The 24620-nt window shown below is 43.3% G+C and overlaps 1 protein-coding gene across 1 annotated transcript; it reads right to left on the minus strand.

The window, feature by feature from the left end:
• Nucleotides 1-9998: 9998 nt before the first annotated feature.
• KRCC1 (lysine rich coiled-coil 1) lies at nt 9999-24451 on the minus strand. Its single transcript, XM_088524999.1, has 7 exons — nt 24388-24451; nt 16187-16293; nt 14941-15048; nt 14677-14851; nt 13949-14227; nt 12326-12425; nt 9999-11066 (listed from the first exon to the last, which is right to left on the minus strand). The coding sequence occupies exons 1-7, from the start codon at nt 24449-24451 to the stop codon at nt 10289-10291; spliced, it is 1611 nt and encodes a 536-aa protein (XP_088381125.1). The 3' UTR covers nt 9999-10288.
• Nucleotides 24452-24620: the final 169 nt, after the last annotated feature.

The following is a 24620-nucleotide window of genomic DNA, read 5'->3' on the forward strand; positions in this document are numbered from 1 at the left end:
AGAAGATGCTGCTCTTGTGTGATTTAAGACTCCTTAAGCAGAGCAGAAGGGTACAAAGAAAGCCAAGGACAGTGTCTTTGGAAGGAAATAGAAAGGAATCTAACACCTGAGCTAGGAAAAGCAGCCACTGAAGATGGCAGAGGTGTTACCAGCCTCAAAGCCTTCCACGGACAAGAAAAGACAACCAGAAAAGAAAACTTTGGACTTAAAGGAGCTGAATCCACATGGACATTTGCAGCAACTATCCCCAGGTTCCCGAGACTCCCAAGACGTCTGGCCAGCGGATTGGTGAGATCTTGTGCTTGGAGCTTGGACATCACTGCTTAGCTTTGCTTAGTTTGCATATATATTCAATAAAATTAGTCTGTTAAAAGATGAATTGTCTATTCAATTACTGTCTGCTTCGCTGTGTGCTACCCAGAGTTGCAACTCTGGCTATGCTGCTAAAAAGAAATTTTAAAATTAAAAAGATTTTCTTCTCCAGATCAGTATAACTTGCTTCTTTTGAAGTAACCTCAAAATAAATGAAGGTGATTCCAAGCAGTTCAAACTATTTAAAAAGTGGTGATTAAAAAAATGAACAAACAATCAAACAAAGAACTAGCTAATTTCCAACCCATGCATCTGGTCTCATATCCAAGATGTTGCTTGTCTTAGAGTGTATATGGAAGGGTCTACATGTGCCAGACCCACCGCTAAAAGAACCTTCATCCTCCTAGGGATGGGAGGATAAGCACTTGCCCTACGCCACCGTGACCTGCCTGGGAAAGGGCTTGGGGTTAACTCCCTTTCCTGCTTCTCTGTGTGTTTTAGCCATACAAAATACAGAAGGCACCTGCTCAGGTGATGACAAGAAAAATAAAGCACCCTTCTTACTTACTAATATCTTACATAATTCACTGTAATTAATTTCCCTGTGAATAATTACCCTGTTACATAAAACTGTTGCCTCTCTAATCTGTTTTGGGAGCCCACGAGGGGAAAAAAAAAAAAAAAAAAAAAAAGAACCACAGAAATTCCCCCTAATTTACACATTCTCTATTCTGTCCCAGACTTGCTCTGCAAGAGAGCAGTGCAGCAGTGACCAGTCCCACAGCAATGCTGTGAAAACCATGGAAAAAGGTGGGAAGCTCCGGGGACTCCAAAGCTTTCCCCATTGGGTGTCTTGTTGACCACAGTGACCCAGCAGGGCGGTAGGAGCGGAGCAGCCGCCCTGCTCTGGGTGCCAAGGACTTTAGACACAGGCTGATGGGGGAACCTCGGGCCATAATTCTTGTCCGCTGCTGGTGGCTTCAGGTGATTTGAGAAAAGGTCTCACCAGCCTCCTTTTCTGAGGCAAGAGGGCAAGATGACTGCATTTATTCCCCGGGTCTTCGAGCAACCACGTGCCCTCTGCCATCTGGAGACAAGAACTTCTCTGCTCATATCACACAAGCTGTGAAGGTCCCTCAGATGGCAGAACCTTCTCACACAGAGAAATGATTCTTGGGGAGGCCCCACAGCCATCGGTGACGTACCAACTCCTCCCAGTTTCGGTTAGCTCAAGTAATCGTGGCTGGTCTGCCGGGCAGTTTCAGAGCCAGACCAGCCCAGCTGCCTCTGCTTTGGGCTGCACAGACAAGATGCACTCAGCTCGCAGGCCCCACTGGCCTTGTCCTATGGGCTAAGATGCTGCAGGGAAACAATTTTGACTCAAGAGGAACAAGTGATGAAAAAATAGGCCTTGATCCTTCTTCAGGACTCTTGCAAAGCTCTCCTCCTTTATGAGGAGCCTGCAAGGTATTTATACATTCACAGAAATTGGAATTATCTGCCTTAGATCTTCCTGATATCCCTTAAGCCCCTCGCATTTTGTAAGGCAGCACACACCACAGGGATCTTATGAAATCCAGAGTAATAGCAGATTCCCTGGAGGACTCCGTTGTGAAGCAACACGGAGGCTGCCTGCCACAGTGCTCTGGTTTTGACCCATCCTTCAGACACCCTTACAGCTAAGAACAACCCTTTTATTCTCATCAGTCCTGCTTAGTAGCTAGACAAATGATGCCTCGGTTCCTCCTACTCATAAGTATTTTACTCTACGCCAGAGCATACGCATGATTTATAGTATTTATAAAGAATCCAGATACTAGTTCCCAACTATTTACAGTGTGTAAATTTATTGCAGACATGACCCCGTAAAACCGAGCAGTGAGAGAGCTGGTATGAGAACAAAAACACTGGGTAGCTTCGTCAGGGACAGATTCCAGCCTGAGCTCTGCTGCTGCTGCTGTGTGGAGTCCCAGAGGAATCCTGTGCCAGGCCAGCACTCAGTGTGAAGGAAGATGTTGGATTTATTTCCCGCAACAGACTGAGGAAGTGACCAGATAAACATCAGGCTGGTTAACAGACATCTCAGTAGGGAGTTATTTCACTTTTAGGGGTGTTGAAATGACTGATGTCATATCCTGAAGGAGGAAATGCAGGATATTCTTGTGGGTTCACACATTTTCATAAATAAAATCAAATACAATGGAAACAATTTCCTATTTTGAGAGATCTATCATTAGCACAACTGTTGAATTTAGCAAAACTAACAAAAATGTGTACATGGTTTCAATTAAGACACTGTAATTAACAATTAGGCTTCCTTCTACAGCATGGGGCAATCAAAATGCCCTTACTCCTTGTACTGCTCTCAGCAGTTTCAGCAATGAATAAGAATTCACAGGGACCTGAAAGAAGAACAACAAGACGTTACTTGGAATAGGGCAGGTTAATTGAAACAGGGAAAAAAAAAAAAAAACGTAAACTTCTGACCATGTTTCCCTTTCTTCACAACATTTACAGAAGCAATGCAAGGCTTCACTCGGTCATGAAGAATGGAAAGTTGGTGACAGCGAATGAGTGAATGTGGAGAAAGCATTTGATGGGAGATAAGGAAGAAATCACAGGGCATGGCTCCAAGAGGCGAATGATGGCATAAATTAACAGCACATCAGCTGCTCCATGAAAACTGTGCTCCTCCACAAGACAACTTATTTGTGCAGGTGGGCATGAGGTTACAGGCCTGGTCCTCCCAGCGGATGTGCCCTGATGGGCTCTGTCCCCTGCACAGCCGTGGATCCTGCTGCCCATGTCCATGCACAGCCAGCAGCAGTGCAGGAATGAGAGTCTCGGCTGAATCCCCTTGCACTGTAGCTATGTGACTCTCTCCATGCCCCAAACTGATGGAGTTCAGCACAAGGCCACTAAGATCACTAAGGTCATAGCTGATATCAGCACAGTGAGAAAGGGAAAAGAGGAGAAGAACGAATTTCCTTGTCATTAGCTATGTATTACTTTAATAGCACCTTCTGTGAAGCCTTTACATGCAATTCTAGCAAATTATTTGAGCATTAGCCTAGCAAATGCTTTCAATGTGCACACACAGGCATGGATGGCAGTATATTCTTACCGTGAGCAGCACACTTTCTGCAAGACAAACACGCTCTGCTGTGCATGCAGGATTGGCAGAAACATTCTCCAAAACCCAGATGCCATCAGGCAGTGTAGAGCACAGAAAAAAGCAGAAAATCACAGGCTCACCTCACTGTAAGAGTCACACGTCATTCAGGAGGGAGAGAGACAAACTGCAGTAGCTTGTACAGCAATGACTCCGGGCAGAAAGAAGGTGGAGGCAAACTTCATGGCTTCCCTGAACAGATAAACAGACACAAGCACCATCAGTCAGTTTAGTCACTGCAGCATTTCCACAGCCACCCTTAAACTGAATAATCAGACACTTCAAGCACAGATGACTAATGCAAGGCACCCAAATCTTTTTTTTAGTCAGTTTCTTTGTTTATCTTTGAGTTTTAGTGCTGCTGAGTTGCAGTAGTCAGCCCTTCTTGGAAGCAAACCACTTTCTGAGCTGTCAAAAAATGACACAGATCTTTTTTTTTTTTAATTGAAACTTTGAAGACTACTTGGACAACATTGGCCAAGGCCTACAGTTGCTGATCATCTTTGAAGTATCCTGTACTTGTCAAATGCATGAGCATGATGAAGCATAAACAGAACAAATTCATCTTGCTCGGGTCATCCTACTGCTTTATTCTTGCTCTCTGTTAGCAAATATTGCAGAATATTTGCAGGCAAAAGAAGCCTATCTGCCTCTGCATCAGGTCACTCTCTAAAACTTTCTTTAAAAAAGAAAAAAAGATTTATTTGCCTCAACAGCACATCCATGGATGCACAAGAAAGTATTTCCAGAACACAGAGTCACATTGATATGTCCATCCTCACTTCCTCTGCGCTTGCTCATAAAGCTGATCAGTGATCTCAGCCCAGCTGTGAGGGGGAATGTGGAGCCACGTGCCATAAAGTCATGATGGAAGATGACGTAGAAAACATGCACGAGCGCTGGAGAAGCCCCCAGAGCAGAGCATGAGATGGTCACGAGCTCACGGGTAGGTTCTCACCTTTCTCTTCCTCCCCGTCTGATGCTGCTGGTTTGAGCGCAGGGCAGACGCAGGAGGCGGATGCGCGGACCCGAGCCCGCGAGGCCCCGCTGCTCCCGCTGCTCCCGGCGGGAACACAACGGCCTCGCGCACGGAGCGGGGAGCCGGCACGCGGGCGCTGCCAACGAGCGCTGCCGGCTAATGTGCTCCCATTGCTTCATTTGTCGAACTAGAAAACACAAAGGAGAAAAGACAGCTATAAACGAAGCACAAGGCAGTCAAAGATCTGGCATGACCTTCTCCCTGAGTTTTGAGGAGGATAGTGGATTAGCCCATTAATGAAGTAAGTTTTCTTCACAGCTCAGTGTGGAGAAGTGAAGGAGCTCAAGTGCAAAGCAATGGCTGCTGCACTCTCAAATTTGGCTGCTACACGTAGTGTGGGTGCAAAAGGTGCCATCCTAAGGGGTGCCGAGGTGTCTGCATTATGGACATCATTGACATGAGCTCCCTGACGCAGGAACTCAGGGAACATGCAGATATTACTGCTAAAAGCAAGTCCAGGCTGAGGTTGGTTCTCTCAGCCAACCTGAGCACATCCTGCACTGTGCCTTGATCTGGAGGCTTACAAAGTAAGAGCAATAAAACTTTGGTTAGCCCCAAAGAGCTGGGCAAACAGCCAAATCTTGCAAGATGCTCCAACAGTCACATTTCAGTGGTTAGTACCTAGGAAAAGGTGGAACTGGTCATCTGGTGGTTCAGCTGCAACAGCAGGGAGCTCGGGACAGAAGATGGGTTGTTCCTGGAATGAAGCTAGCAAGGCTGGCTGATTTTTTCAGCACAATAAATGAATTGAGCAGGCTGAAGGCAAGGTGGAAAGACACAGAGCTGATGTAGAAAACCACTAGCACTTCTTCCAAGACGCTCCTGAAGCCTGGTCTTCTAGGCACTGATCTTCCTGGCAACTCTGTGCAAGGGAGCAAGGCTACAGCCAGACACTGCATTTTAGCACGACGTTGGGCTAGCAAAGACATCCAACTATTTCCTCTTTCTCTTCCCTCCCTTTTAATAATTAGAGGAGATCTATTATCTACACTAGCTCATTGCTTACTGAAAGACAAATTGATTTACTTCCGAGCGAATGAATTAAATGCATTATGTCTAATCTGATTTACATATAAAATACTAATAGGTCTATTAAAGTCAAATAAATGTAAGGATACACACTTCATAGTTTTGACTAACCCTGTGAGGAGGGCTTGTATAAATACCTTGGAACTTCAGTGTGTTCTTTACCCCTGACATACTGCTAGCAGGAAGGAATGAAGAGAAATTAAAGACTTGATAAATAGAAATCGTCATCTCTGCTACTTGTATGAAAAGGGAGGGTTTTATCGCTGTGAGTCAGAAATAGTATCCAAACAAGAGATGATATAATGCAATACAGGAGAAACATTCTGAGAGAAAAAGCTTGGCTATGAACATGAGGTATTGTATGTAGCATAATATTTCTCATAATAGAAATTCTACATTATATATTATTAGTATAATTATATATTATTAGTATTTCCTTATATTGTAAAGCACAGTACTACAGACAGATGGAGTCCAGCCCATGCAGCTGTAGTGTGTAACACACATCATTTGGAAATGCTTAGCACTAAGCTTCGACATAAATAACCTTCAGCTGTTTGTCAGATACCAAAAGGGCTGAAGTGCAGCAGCCCTGGCAGCGTTCAAAGCTTTGCTTTAAAGAGTTTCATTGCTAATTCTAAGAACTCCTGCTTCATTTTTATTGAATTTTCATTTGGTTGATTCTAGGAACTCCTGCTTCCTTTTAAAGATTTCTTTTAAATCTCCTCCCCCTCTCACACATACACACAGATTTTCAGTTTTCCCCACTAATAGTGGGGAAAAAAAGGTAATATACTACTATTTTCAGTGCTCCTGTTGAGCTTCTGGTTTCACATCAAACTTTCAAGTCTTTAGTAAAGAAATAACTAGAATCTGAGCCTGTCAATGCAAGAAGAAAGGGTTGGTGACCTGAAACGTTCATATTTTGGCAAAGCAGCAGTGCTGGGTGTCAATTCTACAGTGAGGCCTGACTGTGATTCAGTGCATGGTGCATTTCTATGGGAAATTTAGGTTTGTAGCTGTGCCCCGGCCATACAGCCCCGAACAAGAGCACCTGCCAGCGCACAGCAGAGTAGCAAGCCTGGGTAGGGCCTCTTCTGCATCTCTCAGAAAGCAAAGAACATTGTTTGCTTGAACTTCAACAGGACTTAAATGGTTAAACCTCACTGTGCTCTGCCAGAAAAAAATCTCCTCAAATAGCACTTTATTGAGCCCCTCAAAATAAAGAATAGCAGCGCATTTGAGGATGGGAAATTTTGCTGCTATTTTTCAAAGATTTCCAGCAGAAAAAGACTTATGGCACTGTTCCTATTTATGGTTTCTTGCTTATCCTCATTGTGGGAACACAGATTTCCGATATCTATATTCTTCATCCACTTTAAGGGTATAGTCAGACTTGTTCTTGCTAGCTCAGGCTATAAAGATACTGTACCTAGATGCTCTCCACCTCTCCCTGAAAAGACGAGCTGCACCATAGGAAAATAAATGTAAGAAGCAGGATAGGGAATAGGTACAAGTGGAACGGTGCCAACAGACCTGACAGGGCTGCAACCTCCTCTCTCAGGTAAATCTCATCAGTGGATGTTCAGAACAGTCAGGAGTTGTGATGTGCTAACGCAAAAAAGCTACAGCTGGTGCCATGATCTCAGTGAGCTGTAAGTCACCCCAGAAACCTATAGAAATTAGGAGACTGACATCCAGATCCTCACCCTGATGCTTTAATCTTGGTATTCTGGCTGATAGACACAGTCATTAAAGAAATTGCCAGCTTCCATCTCACAGGATGCCACTATTAGCCTGGAGGTACTCTGAAAAATACTTTAGTTAATATAACTCAAGGAACAGCTCAAGGAACAGCCTTATACTGTAATGCAATTCTGTAGAAACACGATAAACTTCAGAGAGCTCAAGGCACTAAATTTGGGTCATTTACACTGCTTTCAATGAACGCCTCTCGATCTGCTCAGAAATAAGCTTCAGCAAGTGAGCAGGTTTGGTTTAAGGAGGATGTACTTCGTAGGCCAAGGCTATGGTTAACTTGCTTGGCAGGCGTCACCACTGCAGAGGGAGATGCCCTGTTTTGCTGTAACCTTTTTCCAACATACCCAGCATAGGAGCTCACTAAAAACGCTTCCACACGCAGCAGCTGATGGCATGAGGAACACAGGCCGTCAGTATTTTGCAGGTGCTGCTGGAGACCCTTTCCCAGGTGAGCCCTGGGGCTCCGTGCCTATTAAGAAGCAACTCTAGCTCTTTCAGTGGGGGCTGGTTGAAGCTGATTCATTTGCTCGTCCCGTCCTCAGGAGAAGGCAGGGGGACCAGCAGCAGCAGTTGCCTCCCCACGTGGTGACATAAGTGGCTGGGGTTAAATCAGCCCAAGTCCCCTTCTATAGCAAGGGAGACAAGATGAAAAAGAGGCCTCAGAAGACTTGACTTGATCCAAGGGACCTGGCAAACGAGGGCAGAGCCAACACTGAAATGCAGTCTTCACTCAGACAGGTTGTGCCTTTTCCTGTGCTCTGCTAGACTTACACCATTTAACCTGGTGAGGAGGTTTTGTGTTCAGGACGAGTGCCTGACTGCAGCTCCCAGCAGCCTCTGGTGAAGCAGAGCAGCTCTCTGCTGAAAGCAAGCAGCACACAGCACTGCTGGAAGAGGAGATGGACCAAACTTAGCACTGTCGTGCTTAACCCTGCACAGAAGAACCCTCCTACCTGCATAAAGCAGCACTGCCTCCAAGAGGTCTTCAGAAAGATCTGCCACTCTATGGCTGTTTGGATGCAACCCAAGATCTGTGGCTGTGTCTCAACTCAACATTGCAATGCCTTACTGCTTTTAATGAGAAGAACAGATGAGCAAAATCATCCTTTATTACAGTGTGGATTCCCTTGCTACTAAGGAGAAGGAAGCAAATATTCACAGCAAAGGGCAAATGAAGTCATCAATCTCTGTATTCAGTATTTTAAAATGCCTGACATATAGATAACTTGCCAAGTATGTTAAAAGCTAGGAACAAGGCAATCAGGAAACATGTGAACAATAATCATTATTTACTACTTCAGAAAATAAGGTATCACTTCTCTCAATTAGAGCTCTGTGTCACATATGCTGGATGAGTGAGTCTGCTCTCATTTGCAGCACTTACATACTACAATATGTGGATTAACTGTTGCTTAATCACACTGTGACAACAGCACTTCTTGAGCACCTTACCACACTTCATGTTTGATGCTAAGAAAATTTATTTAAAGCTGTTCTATGGAGCCTGAGCAAGTGCTTTCTGTAGGTGAGATGGAGGGTATGGAGATAGGGCACAGAATTTGGAATGATCATTAAACAGAACAGGAATTCTGTTCTGCCACCTTATGCTTTTCACGTATTTGCAGAGCTGTTTAATCTCCTTCTCCTCACTTCCAAAAGTGCAATTCTCATTTGAAAAGCAGTTAAACAGACACTTATTTCCCTTCAAGGAATCTGTTCCCTGTGTATGTGCAGAGTCCTACATTGCACCCTTACCGTAATAAGTTATGATTGAACCTGCTCTTTCCCCAATAAAAAATGAGAAAAGCAGTTAATGTGGGACTTCAGACTCCCTCTTCAGATGATCAGAGGATAAGGAAAGCCAAGGAAAGGTATTATCCTAGGTAAGATATGGAAAGGCAGGTAACCCTCAAGGAAGGAAAAGGATCTACTGAAAGAAGCAGAGGCATTATCAGCCTCAAAGACCAGGGTAGATTAGAAAAAACGGCCATAGGTGGGACATCAGTTCTTAGGCCACAATTATATGATCCATACTGTGAATGGAGATCTGGTGAGACTGTATTTAAAACAGAAATACAAAGCTGTTTGAGTTTTTTTCCAGAGTATTGTTTGGATTACAAATCCAGCTTCACTCTAGCATTCCTGGTTGCTTGAGACTTCCTGTAAATTGCTATGACTGAATGAGGCAGAAAATACCCTCATTTTAAGCAATCAGTTTTGCATAGCACACTTTTTCTGTGTTTCCTAAATTAAAGAAAGAATTTGGATTGAATTAAGAAAAATGTATTAGACAATGTACATCTGACAACCAGTGACAAGTTTAATAGAGACTCAATTTCCACTTTCAGGACTGGATGAAAAGCAATTGCAAATAAGATATGGAATTAAAAGCATTTGACATTCTCCTTTAAAACCTGACAGGGAAATAGTTACAGAAAGAGCTGGGAACACTGTAGTGCAGTTATCTTTCACATTTATGTATTTTCCTAGAGAGCTTGTGGAGTCTCCTTCTCTGGAGATCATCAAAACCCGCTTGGACGCAGTCCTGTGCCACGTGCTCTAGGTGACCCTGCGTGTGCAGGGGGTTGGGCTAGATGATCTCTAGAGGTCCCTTCCAACCTTAAGCATTCTATGATTCTATGACAGAAACCTTCATAGCAGGCACTATTATTAACAGAAAGAAGCTGTATATTTGGTGAAATTCCAAAGGAATTCTGTAGGCTACTGACCCTTTTTTTGGAGTATATTCCAGATGAGATTACAGACTGTCAAGCTTACATTACTGCAATGACTGCTGCAAGTGTAAGATAATTAAAAATGGATGCATACCTACTACCCCAAAGTCTCAGGAGACAGGATTTTTCTTGCTTCCAGGTTGGAACAAAAATTTTCTTTAAAAAAGTCATTGTATAGTACACAGCGATTAAGAGAGTCTAGAGAGAGGATCAGGTTCTTAAAACTAAACAATAGCTGCATCAGTATCCCAGGATAGATTCATCCCATAGCAGCTCCTCTTCTGTTTTGCCTTCTGTCTGTGGCTTCTTTTTATCCTTTTTATCTTTTTTGTGCCTTTTGCTCTCTCTTGCAGCACGCTTTGCTCCAAGCCTTTTGCCTTTGTAAGATTTCGATTTCTTCTCATTTATCAAGTCTACATCCACTTTTACTCGCTTTGGCTGCTCACTTTCCTTTCCAGAATCTTCATCTTCACTATTTTCCTTTCTTTTCTGCTTTGCGCCTTTTTTCTCATGCTTCAGTTCTACACTGACGTATTTTTCCTCCTCAACATGTTTTTCCAGAGGTTTTTGTTCTTTTCTGCAGGTGCTGAGAGCAGTTTCAGCAGACAGAAGTTCATGGCAGTCATTAGATTTGGCAGCTGATAGGCCAAAGCCCTCCTCTCTGATGGTGGCCACCTCAGAGGCCTTTTTGTCTACACAATATTCCACGTTATAGTGACAATCAGGCATGTTTTCCAGTGTATTCTCACAAGCTGTTGGGTTTTCCCCAGTATTTGTAGGTGAGTGTGTTTCTGAGCAGAGGCTGGAATGCTGGGCTTGTTCACATGGTAAAATCTCACCAGGGTCACTTCTTCCTTTAACATCTTTATCCTGAAACACTTCCCCTTCTGTCATTCTGGAAAGCGTTTTTGACTCCAGATCTCTAGCTTTCTGTACTTCAATGTAATCTGTTAGTTCATCTTGAAAGGAGTCATAAGTTTTCCTCGAGTTCTTCATGAGATTGAGAGCTGTTGTTTCTCTGCAAAAAAAAAAAATGAAATGGATAGAAAGTCTTAACTATTAATACTATTTGCTTAGGGCCTGATGATTTGAAAACATCAGGAAAGTAGAAAGACATATACCACAATACGCAAATTTTATTTCTACAGTTTCACAGAAGAACATATTTCAAGTGTGTTGCTCTGTGTAGCCACATGTACCCTGCTATATACAATCATAATCTTAAAATCAGATGAAGTTGGCGGGGACAGGCTCTATCCCATATGAAACCGAAAATCTGGAGTAATTTAATGAAGACCAAAGGAGTTTTTTTGTGACCTGGGACACTATGAGGGTAAAAGATACTTTTAAAATGACTGTATGCATTTTTAAAACTGTTTTTTTTTAAAAAAGAATCAGAAAATCTAACATCCTCTCTCATTAACTAATCTCTTATTAGCTGCAGATATTAAACAACTACATTACAAACTGACAGTCCAGAAACATTTGTGTAGGAGGTTCATTCTACTAACAGTTGCATTACAGATTATTTCAGGCAAACAGATTGACATCACAGCAGAAACAAGACAAAGCAGAAGTCAAATATCTGGATTGCCAGGAGGCAGGAGAGGCAGGGCCCAAGGCAGCTCTAACACGTTCATATTTGACTCTGCATTTCCTCAGGCTGGAGGATAAGAGGTTAGATGATAAACATATCCTCACTAAGGAGAACAGCTCCAAAGACCCATTCCTGTAATGCAGCTTGTGCTGTCTTCATTCATCAGCTTTATATATTCATTTTGTTAAAATATAAATACCCCGGTAGCATTTCCTCACACTTCTGTGTTTTGGGGACTCCAACTTCATCGATGAAGCAAACTTTTAAAATCATATCAGTAACATGCCAGTCACACTGCTGCAGTTACATTCACATTGCCTAATATCCTGTGCCAACAGGAATGCAGGCAGCACAGACCATCTCCTCCTGGCCTGAGCACTGGCATTGCCAAGAATAGATGCTGCTATCCCCAGACAGAATAATAAACTGCAAAAACTGTACAGGTGTTAGGACCTTTCCTGTGGACTGTTGTTGAAGATGTCATTGTGAGACCTCCAAGACCGGATTTTAGTCAAAAACATAATGTTTAAGTGGACAGAGCCCTTAAAGCCAGCACAAAATATACCCAATAACTAGTCAAAGCCACTTCACAGCAAGGAGCAGGGCTGGGACAGAAGGCAAGTTCTTTCACAGAAACTCAAAAGCACAAGCAAAAGATGAACAATTACAAAAACACTTACTTAGTCTGGTGCTTATTTCCTTGCATGTGGGACTGGTACATTTCTAGAGATCTAAGTGTGATGTTACATATAGGACATATGTACTGACCAACCCCACCTGCTGAAAAGAAGTTGTAGGTCAGAGAGACTTCTAATAAAAAGGCAAAACTCACAGCACATCACATTCCCTCCCCATGCAAGAGTCATTGTGTCATAATGTCAGCTTTTAGGGACAGATCTAAGTTCTCTGCTGCAATGTATTTCTGTTTTACACAAGAATATTATATTACTTATGATGGCAGCTTGTGAGCTGAAGCATAACCACAATAACAAAGAGAATATTTGTGAGTATTTTTCATGACTGAAATCATCCAAAATATTTCTCAGACACTGTTCTGATGAAAGGGAACTACACTTACAAATTAAATGCTATTGTAAATACCCGACTCAGAGCAAGCACTTGCAGACGTGAATCTGGACAATCTGGATTTAATTCAAATAAGAGCAGTTTAAACATTACCTGCTCAAACACAGTGTTACTTTAACCCTTTACAGGAGATGCTGGGGGAACTGTCAGTGCAGTGCACTACGAATACAGCAGAGCCTCAGGCAAATGTAAGATAGGAGAAATTGTGTCATTTCCCCCTACAAGCTGTGCCATCCATAAAGCTAAATAAATGAAATCCAGTGAGTAGATTTTCCCCTCCACACACACAAACCCAAGAGCTTCATCCATCAGTAAAATGCAGCATTATTTCCAATGGGCTATTGCTTTGCAACAAAATGCATTCATTTGTTTAAGTTACAGCAGAATTTACTTAGGGAGAACTGGCCTACACTAACAACGGCTTTTGAATATCAACTAGGATTTTGAGTTCCCTATTAGAGAAAGGATCAACAGCTCTGTCACACAGGACCAGACGATTAAGGTAAGGCATGATACCAGTTTAGAATTATTTAAAAATGTGGAAAAGAAAACAAACAAACAAACCAACAAACTAACAAAAACAAACAAACAAACAAAAAGGGAAAGGAAAGGGAAAGGGAAAGGGAAAGGGAAAGGGAAAGGAAAGGGAAAGGGAAAGGGAAAGAGAAGAAGGGAAAGGGAAAAAGGGAAAGGGAAAAAGGGAAAGGGAAAAGGGGAAAGGGAAAAGGGGAAGGGAAAAGGGGAAAGGGAAAGGGAAAGAGAAGAAGGGAAAGGGAAAAAGGGAAAGGGAAGGGGAAAGGGAAAGAGGAAGGGGAAGGGGAAGGGGAAAGGGAAGGGGAAGGGGAAGGAGAGCTCCCTTCCCTGTCTCTCCTTCTTGCTCTGTGCACGGTGAAGAGACACTGTGGTTAGGGAGAATTAGATTAAAAGTCAAAAGAGGGTTTTAAGATTGAGAAGTCCTGGCACATGTTGCTTGTGGAAGCTGTGGAGTTTCCACCACAACAGAGCTACTTCTTATGACCATTTGAATTTGACTGCAGAACTCAGTGAGGACTGCACCGGGGTTTCCAGGTCAATTGGAAATATTTTCAAGCCTAAAGCTCTCAGAGATGGAGAAGCCCGTCATTTCCTTGCACAAATTAGAGCATTTTATTGCACAAATGAGAGCTGAACATTCAAGCAACACTCAGAAGTCTAATACTTCCTCCTGTCCTACTCACCATTTGTGCTGGATTCTGCAGGGGCCGCTTTGTCTCCCACCTCCTCCATGACCTTTTTACGTGCTTCATTTCTCCTGTGTTTCTTACCCACATAGTGCTGATGGGCCACCAGTGGGTTATTGAAGGGGGCACAGCAGAGCTTGCAGTACCTCTCTGGATCATTCAACTCTGAACTTTTTTTGGAGGATGAAGACGACTCTTCAGCTTTCGAAGTTGGTGAGGGCTCCTCCACTGAGGGCTTCTCTACAGCTGGAGACGTGGAAGTGGAGGATAAACCTGCTGACAGTGCAACAAAATAAAGGCTAGAACAATTTCCTGGGACAAAATAAGTGACCATTCAAAGGTTGCTCATGGATGGATTGTTTTTTAACGTAAGATATTAATTTATCAAATAGAACATCTGCTTAGGTTGCAATGAAATTCACAGAATAGCAACAGATATCATTCATTATTATTACTTTTTTTTTTTTTTTTTTTAGATTTTTGCCTTTAGTTTCAGTCAATGAAAAACAGGAAATTGAAAAGCCAGGATCCTTTGTTGGAGAGCTGCACAGAGCAATGTGTTTTTTGATCCACCTAATGAGCTCTCGGGTGGGAACTCCATAGTTTTAGCAGCACAGGAAAGCACACAGACACAGCAGTCATCGGAAAATTCACTTCACTATATTTGTTTCAGAGAGTGACAGGCAAACACAAGCACTTGTAGGACCTAATTACTTAGTTCTCACCGGAGACAGGCTGCATTTGCTCAGCTGACATCTGGGCTTGGTCTCCTGATAATTGCTTCAGCTTTTTAGCATGGATCTTTCCCAAGTAGTGAGACAAAGCAACAATGGGGGAAGTAAAAATCATGTTGCAGAGATTGCAGTACTTGTTTCTGTCCACTGCTCCACTGTCATCCGCCTGAAATCAGCAAAAGGCAAGCTCAGGTACAGACATTGCCTGAACTACAAGGAAACATTTTAGTGAGAGATCTGAATAGGAGGAGTCACCTGAAAATTGACACAATCCACTCTCTTCTGTTTTCCATGCTCCTTCCTCTCTTCTTTCTCGCTGTGCATTTGGATGTAAAGTCGAACCTTCTGAGCATGCTTTTTGCCCTGGAAAGAAACTAGAATTATCCCTGTTTCATTAACGAGGACTCATGCATTGGTATATCCAATAATTGGGAGTTTGTTTGTCAAAAGCTGCTTTCAGTGCTTGCTGATTGTAATGTATAGAGCTACAAGCAGATAAAAGTCAGTTCATGTAGGAAATCTATTTTTTAGTCAATTATATAATACTTAGCTTTAACCTTAAATTTTTGCCTCAGGCAGCCCTCAACCCTCATCCATCCTTCCAAGCAAAACAAGTAACTTGTCTTCTCTGACCTGATGCTTTCCAAGTATTTGTCACTGATTCTGAGGTGTAGTCCAGGATATAGAGCCGTATTACCAAAGAGAACAAGGTCCTGTCACACCTGGCTGGCCAACACAAACATGACTGGGTAGAAAGACCCAGTTGTTCCCCTATCAAATCTTCCTGCAATGGTGAAACTGGGTAACTTTACACTGGTACCTGTTATCCTCCACTGGATTCAGATACAAGAAATAGAAATTCGAAGTGAGGACCTGAACTCTGCAGTGCTAAGAGTACAACTCCTCCCTGAGTTAAATGGAAGTAAGGAAATGATACCTTGCAAGACTCAAGTTCTAGTTAATACAACTGATATTTTTAACTTTAATTTTGACCTGAAGAGAGAGAAAGAAGAAAATATTTATGTCCACAAATGTATACATGCTCAAGACCAAGTTTCAAAATAAAACATGCCGTCCCATGCCTGTGGCAACATCCCAAGGCAACACGTTTGCCCCAAGAAAGGCCTCTGGCATGATTCAGCCTGCCTAAGGCAGCCACAGAGAGCAGCATCCCTGGGTGTGAAGGCAGGACCTCAGTCTGTCATATTAAACATTGCCTCGTGCCATCCATACCTTCTGGGTAAAATGGTGCCAATCTGCTCCAGTCACATCATGGCTGGAAGGAGTTTGATTTTGGCTATAAACATGCTGCAATACAGTGGTGCTCACTACCCTTCACCACCAAACCCACAACTGTCATAACATTTACTTCTGGATGATGTCTAAGCTTTGAGAAAATCACTATTAAAAGATGTGAATGGTCTTTTTCAACACAAAAAATGTCCAAAACATGCAGAAAAGCCCCAGTGCTTGCTAGCAGCGATCCTCCCTTGAAGCCTACCTCATAATGTGACATCCTTTGGGATTCAAACTGCAGCACTGCCCCGCAGAGCTTACAGAAAGTGTCCGTAAAAAGGTCTTTCCTTGTTGCCTCATCTAAAATGCCACCTAAAGAGCAAAGGGAAAAAATGTCAGTATGAGACATGATATATTTGCATCTCTGCTTATGCAAGATATTAACCACGAGTGAATATTCACATGCAGTGCAAGGTGGGATGAGTGGGACGAGCTTCGTGCACTGGATCACACTGTGCCTGGTTGTGGCTTCAAAGAAACATCCATAGGGGCCTTTATTCCTAAAGATTGCTCTCTTGGCCACCTGCCAAAGGTAAAGTCCAAGGGAGCATGAAAAAGAAGAATGAAATACTGTGTAGCATGTCCTGTAACTCCAGGGTTGAGAAGGATGGTGCTAAGCTCTCTGAGCAGCAGATCACAGATGATTAAGGAAGGGCAAGAGCTAGAAAAGCGTTTGGAAAGGATCTAGCAAGGTCATGTAACACGGAGATACTTGACTGCATGAGCCTGAACACACAGTACAGTACTTGATTTCCAAGGGCCTACAGGTACCAATAAGGTTCAGAGGCCGTTTCTAGCGAGTATAACACAAGCTGCAAAAAACAGCCTAGACTTCCGTGACTGTCCTTAGAACAATGTGACTTCCACGACTGTCCTTGTAACTCTCAGGGATCACCACTTTAGTATTTCTTGTCATTAATTCAGCTTTTTTTTTTTTTGGTTATGATTTAGGTGCTTAAAGTCATAGATGCAGAAGAGCTGCCAAAGGGATTATCTACTATCATGTCTATGAATGCAAGAAGTGAAAGACACGCACTCAAAAGTGGGAAAAAAAACTCCCCAAACAGCCTTTCTCAGTTTTTCAGTGCTAACCATATATAACCTATACTGTAATGCTATCATTTACAGTAGTCTTCTGAGATACTTGGGTATTTTAATAAAATAGAGAAGGAAAAGGGAGATGGATTCAGGGAAGACAGAGGACCATGCTGGAAAGACAGGCATGTATCTTTGTGGGGAGAACTGGAAGGAACCTGCAGGAAATAGAAAATGTGGCCACCACAGAGGACTGTTCTCATTTTTTGTGGTCCTGCTGTTGCCAGCACCTTCTTTGTTTTCTACTCCCTCCTTGTTCTTTACACAAAGAATTTCTGCAGGAGATGGGAAGCACTATTTGAATGCTTGAGAAGCAGCCCAAACTTTGAAGTTAGCAGCTACTTAGCAGTTACTGCCGTGCTATTGAACGAATAACAATGGCAGGAACTGGATGAACTAGTTCCTAAGGCCTGGTTTGCTATGGAAAGGTCTGAGAAACCAACTCAAAACCAGATAAAGGGCCAGCTCTGAGCTCGCTTTGATCGGCAGCATCCCAGTCTTCAAGCACTGTGCAGTAACACACACGTCTCCATCACCTTTCATGTCTCTTATCCTCGAGCTTACCAGGAATCCCATGATGATTCCAAACTAGACCATTTTCCAGACACCTCCGTGTTCAGGTATTGCTGTATTTAGGTAGCAGCTCCACCAAACCTCCAAATCACTCTCTGCTTTCTGCGGGGAGAGCAGCACCCGCCGTGAAATGGGGCTTTTGGATAATATTCCCTAGGCACAGCTGGCATTTTAAAGGCTTCCAAGTGTTCCCAGTGCCGGAGATGCACTGGAAACTGCCTTGTTAAATACTCCATAGGATGAGTGAACAGTCACTGACTTTGCAGTAACATGAACTTTGCTGCAGACAACGCTCTTGGTGACCATGTAGTCCTTGTCCTCTTTACCAAAACTACCCAAACCAGCCACTTAATCCCTGGTGCCAAGTTCAGAACAAACTGCATGTTAAACACCCCAAATCCCACCTGCACCATGTGACAAGGACACATCAGCTCTGGGCACATTTCAGATGATTGCAAAGACTGCTTGGGACGCCCAGCCACCCCAATCACTACATTAATAATGTGAATTTAAAAACACGTACAAATACTGATCTTTGTGGATGAATGTGTCAAATCACAGTGAACAAAGTGAAATACGGACAGTTCATTCAAGGCAAAAGGATAAAACCAAGGGAATGAACCCCAAGTCTTCAGGGAGCCATGGAAAAGAGGATTTAACCGGTCACTGAAATCTCATTCAGTTGCATCCAAAAAGGATTAAAAGAAGTGTTTAGTGTGAAAATGCAGAACTTGGTTCTACTCCCAGCTTTGACTTGAGAAATCTTGGCCAGCACCTTTAAATGTACAGACTCAAATTGCAAACTAGTTTAGCTGAGGCTGCATTCAGGCTGCATTCACACATTCAGGTGTGAAGATCCTGGCTTTTGTTCCCAATATTCTGCACCCAATATTCTGCAACAGGTCTGGGAAAAAATCAGTTACCTACTGCAAAGGATGAGCTGAAACTAATTCTTAGGAACATAATTGTATGGAGTTCCTCCCTTGAACAGAGCTTTCAAGTATTATCCTGAGCATCAGAATTAGCATAACAATTTATCTTGAAATTACTATTTTCAGTAAGGTTCTGAATAGTCTTGGCTTAAATTCCCTGTTTTTCTTCAAAAGCAAGTGCTAGAAAAGAAGTGTTTTGTAAGTGATTCCAGATGTTCATACATCTGCCAGTATCTTGCTATTTAAGTACAACTTAAGGAGAAAGGATAACAGGTGGACTGAGTACCTCCTTCTCAGTTTTAACTAAAAAAAAATAGCTTTCAAGCAGCATTCAGTGTGCTACTGCTAGAAAAACATGCCTTCCACACAACTTATTCCTGAAACAGTTACTCTGTATTCATGCATAACACCTTCCTAAAGGTGGTATGGCCTAAAAAGGCTACAACTGCCCCCAGATCCTGCTCAAATTAATACATGGAAAGAAAAAAATATATATCTTTTATCTTTCTGGATGTTTGCAAAAAATGGAAAAGGAATGAGAAAAAAATATGATTATTTCCATCTCTGATGCAAATTTAGGCTGATCCAAACCCAGTGCATTAGTCTCACTCTTGCACATCCTCCATCAGTAGGTCAAGCCACAAGGTATCTGTAGGTTTAATGACCCCTGAAAACCACTCGCACTTTACAGAGACCCTTGCAAGGAATTAAAGGTTCCTGAGAACACCTACTCACTCACAGGAATTAATAGTCATTTTTATCTCCCGTGAGCCTGAAAGCAACTTATAACTATGTATGAGTAAATGAAAACAATCTGTTAAAGCAGAATATCACAGCCATAAACGCATGGCAAGAACCCAGTATACTTTTTATTTGTAGATATTGCTAAGATTCAGAGCTTGCTTTTATCTGTCTTTATTAAAAGACCCAAAAGGAATGCACAGAATATCTTTATTTTAAAGACATTCAGAGAAAGTATCATAGAAGATTATTGATTTTATTGCAGTACTTTTCATCCCTGTAGGAAGTTTTGTATGCAAGGCCAAGTTACTCCCCACTGGATTCTCCACCTCTGTTATGGTGGAAACAGCAACGCCAGGGGTGGTATCACAAGTTATCATTTTGAAGAATAGCTTTAGATTAATAAAGAGACAAAAATTGCCTAATTTCCCTCAAGCAAATATATATAATCAGTATAATCCTGTATGAAACTACCAACTACTGCTGTTTTAATAGTTAATGGTACTAATAAAGAGGTAATGGCCCCTGCTAGTTAGGCAAGCTGACAAAATTACTGGGAATTTTATATTTAAAAAATATCCCCTTTTCTACAGGCTAGTTAAAAAACAAACAAACAAACAAAAACCCTCTCTTGGTTTGTAACCCCAGATACTATGAAGGCCACCAATGCAACCAAGATCTCCAGTGACACCCTTTTATAATCACTGTCAACAGCTCCTCCTCCAAAACGGGCTGTCTGAATTAAAAAGAAAGGCCCAACAGCAAACAACTTCTCTGTTATGACTACTTTAAATTGAACACAAACAGGGTTTCATTTAACTCCATTTAAGTTTCATTTACGGAGTTTCATTTAACTCCATTTACGTGAAGTGCTTGAGTCAAGATTGCTCTTACAATCTATCACTGAGCAGACTGAGAGCGGAGTATCTCTGGTAACTGGTGCAGAACTAAAACCACACGCACATGTTGGTGCTCTCCACTGGGATAATAAACGTTTGAAAACAAACGTGACATAGGGAAGGCAGGGGAAGAAATCTCCCTCTGGGCAGGTGGTAGGAGAAGGTGGCAGGAAAAATATTAACATTAACCAGGTTATTTAAAAGATAGTCTGTTTAGCCCTGTTTTTTTTTTTAACCACTCCATTAAAGAGAAAAAAGGAAGTGCATCCAATCTTAGTCTATTAACAATTTTTCTTTCCCAATTATCGAGGGTAGAGAAGACAGGAAGCAGAATAATGTCATAAACAAAATGTATGGGGCAGGCAAAGCCTGAAAGCAATCTTAGAAATAAACTAAAACAGATATCCATCTCCAAAAGGTTGGACAAAGGTAGTGAACTCTAGAATCTGTATTAAATAAACTCAAATCTAGTGCGACAGAACAGGATTCCTATAAGAGAAGAGTGGCTCAACCAGATCAAAATCGGTACCTGCTATTAGATGATGGACATTTTTCCAAGGGAACTATAATGCAGCACTAGATTTTAATTTTCTTAAGTCATTTAAGAACCCAAGTATCCTTTTTAATGATTTGATTTTTATTTCTTTAATTGCCCGGTGTTTTTGAAAGAAAGGAAGGCCAGACTGGATTCTGTTGCTTGAAAAAGGAACAATATTAAGCTGAACTTACAGCACTTACATTCTGGCAGACTAGCTTCACAACTAAGATTGTGACGGTCTTCCAGAATATTTTAATATCGCCTGCCTGCTTCTCTTGAAATCAGTGTTAAAAATGCAGCATTTCACTCAAAAAAACAAAAACAACAAAACCTACCACCTACAAAAACTAAGTGGATATTTGTAACAGCGCAACCCTGCATTCCTAAAAGCAACTGCACAGATTCTGTTTTTATGCACTGACAGGAACACATTAACCCAGGAACACACTTACAAGCAGCTCTGAATCCTACATATTATTGCAGACTTGCACAAGACACGTGCCTGAGTCCCTGCATAAACACAATGAGCCCTGGAGCACAGACCTACAGAGCAGGGTTGCAGCCCAGGGCTGCCCAAAGATTCTCAACTGCACGAGCTAAATCAAAACTCAGGTAAAAGCCTCTCCCGGCCAGGCAGATCTTTCACCTGCTTTGACACAGCAGGGGGAAAGCTTGATGTCACAGGAACTGCAGTGCTCACCCTTCTCGCGCCCTAGGTGATCAGGAGCAAGATGCTTTGCCCACTCTCTGAACTCAGACAGGAAGAAAATCTCAATGCTTTAATGCATTTTCTGAGCGCAGCACATCAGCCACTACTCCAGATACGAAGGTGCTCATTCCCTGCTGCCACCGCTGCGCTGGGCATCGCCCTGAGCTCTGCACCCACGGGGAGCCTGAGCTCAAGCCGACTGCCATCAGCGTCAGGTCACTTCGGCTGTAATAAACTGCACAGGACTTGAGAAATCTGGTCTTGAATTTTTGGAATTTCCCTGTGTATGGTTTGATCCAGCTGTCTTGCATCCTGAAATGCAAATTAAAAGGATGCAACAGAAGGCTGACTAAAGCATACGCGGGGTGACTAGTTCCTTTTAAAAAACCCTAACACATCAGACTTCTTCCCTTGCCAAGCATCACCTTGTTGCCTTAGAACCATCTTCATTTCCACTTCTTGAGTCTTAGAAACCAGTAAGAAATAACCCCCAAAACATCCCACTTTTGTACTCTGAGGCAGGTTAAGAAAACCTACCTTTATGCCCTAGCCCTTCTGACACAACCGCTCCTATGAGATTATACTGCAGTAGTTTGTGCAATGTTATTTCTCTGTCTGCTTTTAGTGTGACTGAAGACTGGCTTGTGGAAAGCTGGCTGAGAAACATAAAGTGTGATTTGTTACCTGGCTTCTCCCCACCCTGGTAAGTGAAGATGGAGAAGATATGGAGAATGAATGAATGGGGGGGAGGGAATGGAAAATCAGTAATTTATAGCATAAATGAGCTAAATACTGGGTCTTCGAAAAGCAAATTAACTATTCTTTATAAAATATATAGTATTATATAAAGTGTTTTTATGTTGTAGCTACTGAATGATTGTTAAATAAATAAATAAATAAATAAGCCATTAGCCCTAAGGCTAAAACCAAGATTAGGGGTAGAAACCAGCAGCAAAGCTTGCCACAGAATGTTTCCAAAGACAAAAGTCATTGCGGGTTTCTTTTTTAAGAAGATGCCCTCCATCCCCCAATACACTATCGAGTCCAAAAATTCAATAATACCCAGTTCTGTAACTCTGTTTGGCACAGGTATTAATTGAAAAAAAAAATAGCACTCCTTGCTATGTTTGGCTCAAAACACAACCACTATCAGTTATGTGCTAAATGTAACAGTGTGAGCTATGTCGAAAATGTACAGGTTTTGAAGGTAAAATTTCTTTAAAATTCCTGGAAATTTGGGGGTTGGGTGGGTCAGGAGGAAGAAAGCATTTTTATATTAAAGGCTCTGGCATTATTGCCCTAAAGCACATTTTGAATTTAGGGGCATCCTCAACTCAGCTTAAGAAGTATGTGTAAAAAACAGGGTTTCAATCTAAAGACAACTACATTGCACTCATACCTTCCTCCAAGAAGGCTCCCTCAAGAAATGTAGGTACTTGTGTTGCTTTTTTCTTCCAAAAAATGACTGCCTAAAATGTCCACTTTTTAAACAGAGTGCCTGATCCCTCCAGAGTTATTTCTGTTCAGCAGAGCACTACTAAATTTAACTGACAATGGAGAAAATCTTGTGTCAATAGATATGCCACATATTTAACAATAAGGCCATGTTTATAGATTGCCAAGTATGTGGTTAGCTTATTTAAAAACTTGATTTAAACTTGTTTTTCATTATACAGCATTATGCAAGGCTTATAAAACATTAACTGAAGCTTTTCAACATGTAAATATTTTACACCCTTATGAATGATTTGATGTCAGACCTCACTGGAGGAGCACTGGGCAGAGAGCATAGGAAATAATTCCCTTTTCGGCAGCAAGAATCTGACCAAGGGAGATTTTAAGTATCTCGCTGACACAAGTGGCAAAACCCAGTCTCGAAAGGAAGAAACTTCAAGCTCCAGTGGAAAATGGGTAACTGAAGAGAGGGTCTCTGTCACGGCGCTGAGTGACACTTGGCCGGCCGAGGGAGGATATTTCTGCCCACACCAGCTGCAGGGCAGGTTCTCTGTGTCCCCGGGTCAATACACTGACGCGAGGCCCTTCGGAAGTAGGGGATGGGAGTCCCTGCGGAAAGGCTCGGGTTTTGCAGCAATGCTTGAAGTTTCTCCCTTCCTGAGGACAGGTTTTGCCGCCCAAGCTGCACCAAGATTTAAGGTCTCTCCCATTTCACATCCTGCTGCCCGAGAGGCTGTGTAGGAAGGAAACCCGGCGAGATGCCCAGGACACCCCCTTACCCTGGGGCCTCCAGCCCCTTTCCTGGCGCTCATCCCCATCCCTATGGCCCCTTGGGACACCCCGGGCTCCCAGGGGTGCCCTCGCTGTCTTCCCTTCACTCCCTCGTGCTCCCCTTATGGAAACATCCACTCTCCCCCCATTCACTTACAGCCCTCACCCCATGGCTCCCAGGCCTCCCCAAACCCCAACAACAGCCCCTACAACACTCTAAAATCCCTCACCCCCCAAACTGCCCCCCAAATCCCTCTGAACCCCAATAATCACCCCTAATGCCCCCCTGCAGCCCCTCACAGCTCCCTAGGGTGGCTGCCCAGACCCCTCCCAACCCCAATAACAGCCCCTAAAACACTACAAAAATTCCTCATCCTCCCCAAATCCCCTCTGAACCCGCAAGGCCCCCTGCAATCCCTCACCCCTAACCAGGACCCTCACTCTAAAACCATCCCTGGCCCCCAATACCCCTTGCAGCCCCTCTCCCTGCCCCACAGCGCCCAGACCCCTCCAAGAGCCCCTAAGACACTATAAAAACCCCTCGCCCTTCCCAAATGCGCCCCAAATCCCCTCTGAAGCCCAAACACCCCGGAGGGCCCCCTGCAGCCCCACATCCTCCCCCCCGCAACCGCCTTCCCCTCCATCACGGCCGCCCCCGCGGCTCCCTCCGCCCGTGCCCAGGGCCGCCCTCACCTCGCGGGCAGCCCCCGGGCAGGGGCCGCGGAGCCGCCGCCGCCTCCTCCGCCGCGGCCGCCATGACGCGGCGCCGCCCGCGCCCTCCGCGCCGCCCGGGGGCGCTGCGGCCTCGCGGGGCCCCGTGACGGCCCCGTGACCGCCAGGGACGAGCCGGGGCCACCCGCTGTCCGCTCCTCCGCCAGCCCCGTGCGTCCCCAACCCCTCGGGGCCCGCAGGCCTTTCCTGCCCCC

Source organism: Tinamus guttatus, unplaced genomic scaffold, assembly GCF_059628265.1.
Source record: "Tinamus guttatus ecotype Peru unplaced genomic scaffold, ASM5962826v1 Tinamus_guttatus_pri_ptg000218l, whole genome shotgun sequence".
Taxonomy (NCBI): domain Eukaryota; kingdom Metazoa; phylum Chordata; class Aves; order Tinamiformes; family Tinamidae; genus Tinamus; species Tinamus guttatus.

What these genes read in the sequence shown, in the direction of transcription:
- KRCC1 (XM_088524999.1), bottom strand. Translation starts at nt 24,451, where the DNA reads ATGGCGGCCGCGGCGGAGGAGGCGGCGGCGGCTCCGCGGCCCCTGCCC. An exon ending in GCCCGGGGGCTGCCCGCGAG is followed by an intron (nt 16,294 to 24,387) that starts GTGAGGGCGGCC and finishes TTTGCTCTTTAG; the next exon opens with GTGGCATTTTAGATGAGGCA. An exon ending in GCAAATGCAGCCTGTCTCCG is followed by an intron (nt 14,228 to 14,676) that starts GTGAGAACTAAG and finishes TTGCACTGTCAG; the next exon opens with CAGGTTTATCCTCCACTTCC.